Source organism: Oncorhynchus tshawytscha, linkage group LG21 (assembly GCF_018296145.1).
Source record: "Oncorhynchus tshawytscha isolate Ot180627B linkage group LG21, Otsh_v2.0, whole genome shotgun sequence".
NCBI lineage: Eukaryota > Metazoa > Chordata > Actinopteri > Salmoniformes > Salmonidae > Oncorhynchus > Oncorhynchus tshawytscha.
The window spans coordinates 30,701,155-30,712,245 of record NC_056449.1 but is presented as its reverse complement, the minus strand read 5'-3'; the positions used below and the strand labels follow the sequence as shown (position 1 = coordinate 30,712,245).

The 11,091-nt window shown below is 43.4% G+C and overlaps 1 protein-coding gene across 1 annotated transcript in view; it reads left to right on the top strand.

Moving 5' to 3' along the window:
- Positions 1-5,551: 5,551 nt before the first annotated feature.
- LOC112229178 (regulating synaptic membrane exocytosis protein 2-like) overlaps positions 5,552-11,091 on the top strand; it is a 141,833-nt gene continuing 136,293 nt past the window's right edge. Inside the window, exons 1-2 of the mRNA XM_042303008.1 lie at positions 5,552-5,658; positions 6,085-6,208. Coding sequence (XP_042158942.1) covers positions 5,574-5,658; positions 6,085-6,208 — 209 coding nt within the window. The 5' untranslated portion in view covers positions 5,552-5,573. The remainder of the gene's footprint in view (positions 5,659-6,084; positions 6,209-11,091) is intronic.

The following is an 11,091-nucleotide window of genomic DNA, read 5'->3' as shown; positions in this document are numbered from 1 at the left end:
CATCATTTACAGATAGCCAGGGGCACACTCCATCACTAAGACATCATTTACAGATATCCAGGGCACACTCCATCACTCAGACATCATTTACAGATAGCCAGGGGCACACTCCATCACTCAGACATCATTTACAGATATCCAGAGGCACACTCCATCACTAAGACATCATTTACAGATATCCAGGGGCAACTCCATCACTCAGACATTATTTACAGATAGCCAGGGCACACTCCATCACTAAGACATCATTTACAGATATCCAGGGGCACACTCCATCACTAAGACATCATTTACAGATATCCAGAGGCACACTCCATCACTCAGACATCATTTACAGATATCCAGAGGCACACTCCAACACTCATCATTTACAGATATCCAGAGGCACACTCCATCACTCAGACATCATTTACAGATATCCAGGGGCACACTCCATCACTCAGACATCATTTACAGATATCCAGAGGCACACTCCAGCACTCAGACATCATATCCAGAGGCACACTCCATCACTTCATTTACAGATATCCAGGGGCACACTCATTCACTCAGACATCATTTACAGATATCCAGGGGCACACTCCATCACTCAGACATCATTTACAGATATCCAGGGGCACACTCCATCACTAAGACATCATTTACAGATATCCAGGGGCACACTCCATCACTAAGACATCATTTACAGATATCCAGGGGCACACTCCATCACTAAGACATTATTTACAGATATCCAGGGCCACACTTCATTTACAGATATCCAGAGGCACACTCCATCACTAAGACATCATTTACAGATATCCAGAGGCACACTCCATCACTAAGACATCATTTACAGATATCCAGAGGCACACTCCATCACTAAGACATCATTTACAGATATCCAGGGGCACTCTCCATCACTAAGACATCATTTACAGATATCCAGAGGCACACTCCATCACTCAGACATCATTTACAGATATCCAGAGGTGCACTCCATCACTCAGACATCATTTACAGATATCCAGGGGCACACTCCATCACTCAGACATCATTTACAGATATCCAGGGGCACACTCATCACTCAGACATCATTTACAGATAGCCAGGGGCACACTCCACCCAGACATCATTTACAGATAGCCAGGGGCACACTCCATCACTTAATTTACAGATATCCAGAGGCACACTCCATCACTCAGACATCATTTACAGATATCCAGAGGTGCACTCCATCACTCAGACATCATTTACAGATATCCAGGGGCACACTCCATCACTCAGACATCATTTACAGATATCCAGGGGCACACTCATTCACTCAGACATCATTTACAGATATCCAGGGGCACACTCCATCACTCAGACATCATTTACAGATATCCAGGGGCACACTCCATCACTAAGACATCATTTACAGATATCCAGGGGCACACTCCATCACTAAGACATCATTTACAGATATCCAGGGGCACACTCCATCACTAAGACATTATTTACAGATATCCAGGGCCACACTCCATCACTAAGACATCATTTACAGATATCCAGAGGCACACTCCATCACTAAGACATCATTTACAGATATCCAGAGGCACACTCCATCACTAAGACATCATTTACAGATATCCAGAGGCACACTCCATCACTAAGACATCATTTACAGATATCCAGGGGCACTCTCCATCACTAAGACATCATTTACAGATATCCAGAGGCACACTCCATCACTAAGACATCATTTACAGATAGCCAGGGGCAAACTCCATCACTCAGACATTATTTACAGATAGCCAGGGGCACACTCCATCACTAAGACATCATTTACAGATAGCCAGGGGCAAACTCCATCACTCAGACATTATTTACAGATATCCAGGGGCACACTCCATCACTAAGACATCATTTACAGATATCCAGGGGCACACTCCATCACTAAGACATCATTTACAGATATCCAGAGGCACACTCCATCACTAAGACATCATTTACAGATATCCAGAGGCACACTCCATCACTAAGACATCATTTACAGATAGCCAGGGGCAAACTCCATCACTCAGACATTATTTACAGATAGCCAGGGGCACACTCCATCACTAAGACATCATTTACAGATATCCAGGGGCACACTCCATCACTAAGACATCATTTACAGATATCCAGAGGCACACTCCATCACTAAGACATCATTTACAGATATCCAGAGGCACACTCCATCACTAAGACATCATTTACAGATATCCAGAGGCACACTCCATCACTAAGACATCATTTACAGATATCCAGGGGCACACTCCATCACTAAGACATCATTTACAGATATCCAGAGGCACACTCCATCACTCAGACATCATTTACAGATATCCAGAGGTGCACTCCATCACTCAGACATCATTTACAGATATCCAGGGGCACACTCCATCACTCAGACATCATTTACAGATATCCAGGGGCACACTCATTCACTCAGACATCATTTACAGATAGCCAGGGGCACACTCCGTCACCCAGACATCATTTACAGATAGCCAGGGGCACACTCCATCACTCAGACCTAATTTACAGATATCCAGAGGCACACTCCATCACTCAGACATCATTTACAGATATCCAGAGGTGCACTCCATCACTCAGACATCATTTACAGATATCCAGGGGCACACTCCATCACTCAGACATCATTTACAGATATCCAGGGGCACACTCATTCACTCAGACATCATTTACAGATATCCAGGGGCACACTCCATCACTCAGACATCATTTACAGATATCCAGGGGCACACTCCATCACTAAGACATCATTTACAGATATCCAGGGGCACACTCCATCACTAAGACATCATTTACAGATATCCAGGGGCACACTCCATCACTAAGACATTATTTACAGATATCCAGGGCACACTCCATCACTAAGACATCATTTACAGATATCCAGAGGCACACTCCATCACTAAGACATCATTTACAGATATCCAGAGGCACACTCCATCACTAAGACATCATTTACAGATATCCAGAGGCACACTCCATCACTAAGACATCATTTACAGATATCCAGGGGCACTCTCCATCACTAAGACATCATTTACAGATATCCAGAGGCACACTCCATCACTAAGACATCATTTACAGATAGCCAGGTGCAAACTCCATCACTCAGACATTATTTACAGATAGCCAGGGGCACACTCCATCACTAAGACATCATTTACAGATAGCCAGGGGCAAACTCCATCACTCAGACATTATTTACAGATAGCCAGGGGCACACTCCATCACTAAGACATCATTTACAGATATCCAGGGGCACACTCCATCACTAAGACATCATTTACAGATATCCAGAGGCACACTCCATCACTAAGACATCATTTACAGATATCCAGAGGCACACTCCATCACTAAGACATCATTTACAGATAGCCAGGGGCAAACTCCATCACTCAGACATTATTTACAGATAGCCAGGGGCACACTCCATCACTAAGACATCATTTACAGATAGCCAGGGGCAAACTCCATCACTCAGACATTATTTACAGATAGCCAGGGGCACACTCCATCACTAAGACATTATTTACAGATATCCAGAGGCACACTCCATCACTAAGACATAATTTACAGATATCCAGGGGCAAACTCCATCACTCAGACATTATTTACAGATAGCCAGGGGCACACTCCATCACTCAGACATCATTTACAGATATCCAGAGGCACACTCCATCACTAAGACATTATTTACAGATATCCAGGGGCAAACTCCATCACTCAGACATTATTTACAGATAGCCAGGGGCACACTCCATCACTAAGACATCATTTACAGATAGCCAGGGGCACACTCCATCACTAAGACATCATTTACAGATATCCAGGGGCACACTCCATCACTCAGACATCATTTACAGATAGCCAGGGGCACACTCCATCACTCAGACATCATTTACAGATATCCAGAGGCACACTCCATCACTAAGACATCATTTACAGATATCCAGGGGCAAACTCCATCACTCAGACATTATTTACAGATAGCCATGGGCACACTCCATCACTAAGACATCATTTACAGATAGCCAGGGGCACACTCCATCACTAAGACATCATTTACAGATATCCAGAGGCACACTCCATCACTAAGACATCATTTACAGATATCCAGAGGCACACTCCAACACTCACACATAATTTACAGATATCCAGAGGCACACTCCATCACTCAGACATCATTTACAGATATCCAGGGGCACACTCCAACACTCAGACATCATTTACAGATATCCAGAGGCACACTCCAGCACTCAGACATAATTTACCGATATCCAGAGGCACACTCCATCACTCAGACATAATTTACAGATATCCAGAGGCGCACTCCATCACTCAGACATCATTTACAGATATCCAGAGGCACACTCCATCACTCAGACATCATTTACAGATATCCAGGGGCACACTCCATCACTCAGACATCATTTACAGATATCCAGGGGCACGCTCCATCACTCAGACATCATTTACAGATAGCCAGAGGCACACTCCATCATTCAGACATCAATTACAGATTTCCAGGGGCACACACCATCACTCAGACATCAATTACAGATTTCCAGGGGCACACTCCATCACTCAGACATCATTTACAGATATCCAGGGGCACACTCCAACACTCAGACATAATTTACAGATATCTAGGGGCACACTCCAACACTCAGACATCATTTTTCAAAATATGCATTTGTGTTTAGTGAATCCGCCAGATCAGAGACAGAAGGGATGACCATGTGTTGTTTTGATAAGTGTGTGAATTGGACCATTTTCCTGTCCTGCTAAAGCATTAAAAATGTAACGAGTACTTTTTGGTGTCAGGTAAATGTAAGCAGTAAAAAGTACATTATTTTCTTTAGGACTGTAGCGAAGTAAAATTAAAAGTTGTTAAAAATATAATTAGTAGGGCCTCCCGGGTGGTGCAGTGGCCTAAGGCGTGCACCACCCTGCCACCAGAGACTCTGGGTTCGAGCCCAGGGTCTTTCACAGCCGGCCGCTACCGGGAGGTCCATGGGGTAATGCACAATTGGCCTAGCGCCATCCGGGTTAGGGAGGGTTTGGCCGGTAGGGATATCCTTGTCTCATCGCGCACTAGCGATTCCCCTGGCAGGCCGGGCACAGTGCACTCTAACCAGGTCGCCAGGTGCACGGTGTTTCCTCCGACACATTGGTGCAGCTGGCTTCCGGGTTGGATGCATGCTGTGTTAAGAAGCAGTGCAGCTTGGTTGGGTTGTGTTTCAGAGGACGCATGGCTTTCGACCTTCGTCTCTCCCGAGCCCATACGGGAGTTGTAGTGATGAGACAAGATAGTAACTACTAACAATTGGATACCACAAAATTGGGGGAAAAAGGTGGTAAAAATGTTAAAAATATGTACAGTAAAGTACAGATACCCCAAAAAACGACTTAAGTAGTACTTTAAAGAATTTTTACTTCAGTACTTTACACCACTGATGTATAGTGATGTATACTGAGTGCAATGTATAGTGATGACTGAACATGTCTGTGTCTAACAGGTGGTTGGAGGAAAGATGATGGATTCTGGTCGACTTTGTGCTTTCATCACTAAAGTGAAGAGAGGGAGTCTAGCAGATACTGTTGGTCACCTTCGACCAGGTACACACCTGCTCACACTGATCATGTCAAGAGTACACTCTGTCTCACACTGAGGATGTCATGAGTAGACACTGGCTTACACTGATGAAATCATGAGTAGACACTGGTTCATTCCAAATATGTAACTAGTACATGTTGACTCACAATGATGATGTCACGAGTACGCACTCTCACGATGTCTCATACTGTTGATGTCATGAGTACACCCTGGATCCCACTGATGATGTCATGAGTACATGCCTTCTCATACTGATGATGCAATGAGTCTTTTTAGCTGCCATTACCCTTGTCTGACCAATCATATTTGTACACATCATAAACACTTCTCAAATTCAATCATATTTGTACACTGCATGAATATTTTAACGTCACTCCTCTCTTTTTTCTGCAGTGTGCTGTGTTAACGGATCCTCTCTCTCTCTTCAGGAGATCAGGTTCTTGAATGGAATGGGAGGGTCCTACAAGGAGCAACATTCAAGGAAGTTTATAATGTCATTCTAGAATCGAAGCCAGACCCCCAAGTGGAGCTGGTTGTGTCCCGTCCCATACGGTGAGTTCAGTTCTAACACAACTATGGAAAATGACCTTTCAAGTTGTGAATACATGTACTTAGTCTTAGGATGTGTGACTCCCAGCTTGGTTTTGCACTACCCCTGTACGCCCTTAATGACTTGTGGAGTGGTACAGTGCCTTCCGAAAGTATTCATACCCCTTGACTTATTCCACATTTTGTTGTGTTACAGCTTTAATTTAAAATGTATTAAATATGTTTTCTTTTCTCACCCATCTACACACAATATCCCATAATTATAAAGTGAAAACTTGTTTTAGAATCACCTTTGGCAGCGATTATTGCTGTGAGTCTTTTTGGGTAAGAGCTTTACACACCTGGTTTGTACAATGTTTGCACATGGTTCTTTTTTAAATTCTTCAAGCTATGTCAAGTTGGTTGTTGATCATCGATAGACAACCATTTTCAGGTCTTGCCATAGATTTTTCAAGCCAATTTAAGTGAAAACCCAAACTAGAACACTCAGGAACATTCAATGTCATCTTTATTTAAATTTCACATTTATTTAACCTTTACTGGGGTGGCAGGGTAGCCTAGTGGTTAGCGCTTTGGACTAGGAACCGGAAAGTTGCAAGTTCAAATCCCCGACCTGACAAGGTACAAATCTGTCCCTGAACAGGCAGTGTTCCTAGGCCGTCATTGAAAATAAGAATTTGTTCTTAACTGACTTGTCTAGTTAAATAAAGGTTAAAAAAAATATATATACATATTTTTTTAACTATGCAAGTTTGTAAGCAACTCCCGTGTCTGAATTAATCTCCCAGTGTCTGTTGGAAAGCAGACTGAACCAGGTTATGCATTTTGCATTTGCTTAACTATTAAATTGTATTTTTTTCCCAAAACATTCCCTAGCCCTTGCCGATAACAAGCATACCCATAACACGATGTAGGGACCACCATGCTTGAACATATGAGGAGTGGTAGTCAGTGATGTGTTGGCTTTGCCCCAAACACCAAATCAAATCAAATCAAATTTTATTTGTCACATACACATGGTTAGCAGATGTTAATGTGAGTGTAGCGAAATGCTTGTGCTTCTAGTTCCGACAATGCAGTAATAACGAGCAAGTAATCTAACTAACAATTCCAAAAAAACTACTGTCTTATACACAGTGTAAGGGGATAAAGAATATGTACATAAGGATATATGAATGAGTGATGGTACAGAGCAGCATAGGCAAGATACAGTAGATTATATCGAGTACAGTATATACATATGAGATAAGTATGTAAACCAAGTGGCATAGTTAAAGTGGCTAGTGATACATGTATTACATAAGGATGCAGTCGATGATATAGAGTACAGTATCAACGTATGCATATGAGATGAACAATGTAGGGTAAGTAACATTATATAAGGTAGCATTGTTTAAAGTGGCTAGTGATATATTTACATAATTTCCCATCAATTCCCATGATTAAAGTGGCTGGAGTAGAGTCAGTGTCATTGACAGTGTGTTGGCAGTAGCCACTCAATGTTAGTGGTGGCTGTTTAACACGCTTTGTATTCAAGACATAAAGTTAATTTATTTGCCACATTTTTGATGCCTTATTCAAACAGGATGCATGTTTTGGAATATCTTTATTCTGTACAGGCTTCCTTCTTTTCACTCTGCCATTTGGTTTACTATTGTGGGGTAACTACAATGTTGTTGATCCATCCTCAGTGTTTTCCTATCACAGCCTTTAAACTCTGAAATAAATTATACCTATTTCCACTTTGACATTATGGGTTATTGTGTGAAGGACAGTGACACAACATCTCAATTTAATCAATTTTAAATTCAGGCTGTAACATAACAACATGATGAATAAGTCAAGGGGTGTCAATACTTTCTGAAGGCACTGTATAAATACATTTTCAAATCAAACGGTATTCACTACATGTGTGGTAAACCACCGGTGTTGACTAACTGAAATGTTTAATCAATTTATTCCCTCGTCTCAGGAGAATTTTATTAATGGTATCTCTGACAAGATATGAAAGTTAACATAAAGGTTTTCATAAAGGTTCGAAGCAGAAAATTAGTCCCTGTCATTGAAAGCTGTGAAAATATGTTACATACTAATAGCTCTTGTGAAAGTTGTTTTGAATCACACCGTCCTTCAGCTCCAAAGACAACATACCAGATTCAGTCTTTCAGCTCCACAGAAAACATCCCAGCTTCTGTCCCTCAGCTCCACAGATAACATCCCAGCTTCAGTCTTTCAGCTCCACGAACAACATCCCAGGTTCAGTCCCTCTGCTCAACAGATACATCCCAGATTCAGTCTTTCCGATCCACAGATAACATCCCAGCTTCAATGCCTCAGCTCCACAGATAACATCCCAGCTTCAGTGCCTCAGCTCCACAGAAAATATCCAAGCTTCAGTCCCTCAGCTCCGCAGATAACATCCCAAATTCAGTCTTTCAGCTCCACAGATAACATCCCAGATTCAGTCTTTCAGCTCCACAGATAACATCCCAGCTTCAGTACCTCAGCTCCACAGATAACATCCCAGCTTCAGTACTTCAGCTCCACAGATAACATCCCAGCTTCAGTACCTCAGCTCCACAGATAACATCTCAGCTTCAGTCCCTCAGCTCCACAGATAACATCCCAGCTTCAGTGCCTCAGCTCCAAAAATAACATCCCAGGTTCAGTCCCTCAGCACCACAGATAACATCCAAGCTTCAGTGTTTCAGCTCCACAGATAACATCTCAGCTTCAGTGCCTCAGCTCCACAGACAACATCGCAGATTCAGTCTTTCAGCTCCACAGATAACATCCCAGATTCAGTCTTTCAGCTCCACAGATAACATCCCAGATTCAGTCTTTCAGCTCCACAGATAACATCCAAGCTTCAGTCCCTCCGCTCCACAGATAACATCCCAGATTCAGTCTTTCAGCTCCACAGATAACATCCCAGCTTCAGTCTTTCAGCTCCACAGATACCATCCCAGCTTCAGTCCCTCAGCTCCACAGAAAACATCCCAGCTTCAGTCTTTTAGCTCCACAAACAACATCCCAGCTTCAGTCCCTCAGCTCAACAGATACATCCCAGCTTCAGTGTTTCCGATCAAGAGACAACATCTCAGTTTCAAGCCCTTTGCTCCACTGATAAAATCCCAGCTTCAGTGATTCAGCTCCACAGATAACATCCCAGCTGCAGTCTTTCAGCTCCACAGATAACATCCCAGCTTCAGTCCCTCAGCTCCACAGAAAACATCCCAGCTTCAGTCTTTTAGCTCCACAAACAACATCCCAGGATCAGTCCCTCAGCTCAACAGATACATCCCAGCTTCAGTCTTTACGATCAAGAGACAAAATTTTAGTTTCAATCCCTTTGCTCCACAGATAACATCCCAGCTTCAGTGATTCAGCTCCACAGATAACATCCCAGCTTCAGTCTTTCTGATCCACAAACAACATCCCAGGTTCCTCCCTCAGCTCAACAGATACATCCCAGCTTCAGTCTTTCCGATCAAGAGACAACATCTTAGATTCAATCCCTTTGCTCCACAGATAACATCCCAGCTTCTGTGATTCAGCTCCACAGATAACATCCCAGCTTCTGTGATTCAGCTCCACAGATAACATCCCAGCTTCAGTTTTTGAGCTACACAGACAACATCTCAGCTTCAGTCCCTCAGTTCCACAGATAACATCCCAGCTTCAGTCTTTCAGCTCCACAGATATCATCCCAGCTTCAGTCCCACAGCTCCACAGATAACATCCCAGCTTCAGTCCCACAGCTCCACAGATAACATCCAAGCCTCAGTCCCTCTGCTCCACAGATAACATCCCAGCTTCAATCCCACAGCTCCACGGATAACATTCCAGCTTCAGTGTTTCTGCTCCACAGATAAAATCCAAGCTTCAATCCCTCATCTCCACAGATAACATCCCAGATATAGTCATTCAGATCCACAGAAAACATCCCAGCTTCAGTCCTACAGCTCCACAGAAAACATCCCATTTCAGTCCCTCAGCTCCACAGAAAACATCCCAGCTAAAGTATTTTAGCTCCACAAACAACATCCCAGGTTCAGTCCCTCAGCTTAACATATACATCCCAGCTTCAGTCTTTCCGATCAAGAGATAACATCTCAGTTTCAATCCCTTTGCTCCACAGATAACATCCCAGCTTCAGTGATTCCGCTCCACAGATAACATCCCAGCTTCAGTCTTTCAGCTCCACAGATAACATCCCAGCTTCAGTCCCTTAGCTCCACAGATAACATCCCTGCTTCAGTCCCTAAGATCCACAGATAACAACCCAGCTTCAGTCTTTCAGCACCAGAGATAACATCCAAGCTTCAGTCCCTCAGCTCCACAGATAACATCCCAGCTTCAGTCCCACAACTCCACGGATATCATCCCAGCTTCAGTCGATCAGCTCCACAGATAATATCCCAGCCTCAGTTCCAAAGCTCCACAGATAACAACCAAGCCTCAGTCCCTCAGCTCCACAGATAACATCCCAGCTTCAATCCCACAGCTCCACGGATAACATTCCACCTTCAGTCTTTCAGCTCCACAGATAAAATCCAAGCTTCAATCCCTCATCTTCACAGATAACATCCCAGATCATCATTAGTCATTCAGATCCACAGAACACATCCCAGCTTCAGTCCCACAGCTCCACAGAAAACATCCCATTTCAGTCCCTCAGCTCCAGAGAAAACATCCCAGCTAAAGTATTTTAGCTCCACAAACAACATCCCAGGTTCAATCCCTCAGCTTAACAGATACATCCCAGCTTCAGTCTTTCCGATCAAGAGATAATATCTCAGTTTCAATCCCTTTGCTCCACAGTTAACATCCCAGCTTCAGTGATTCCGCTCCACAGATAACATCCCAGCTTCAGTCTTTCAGCT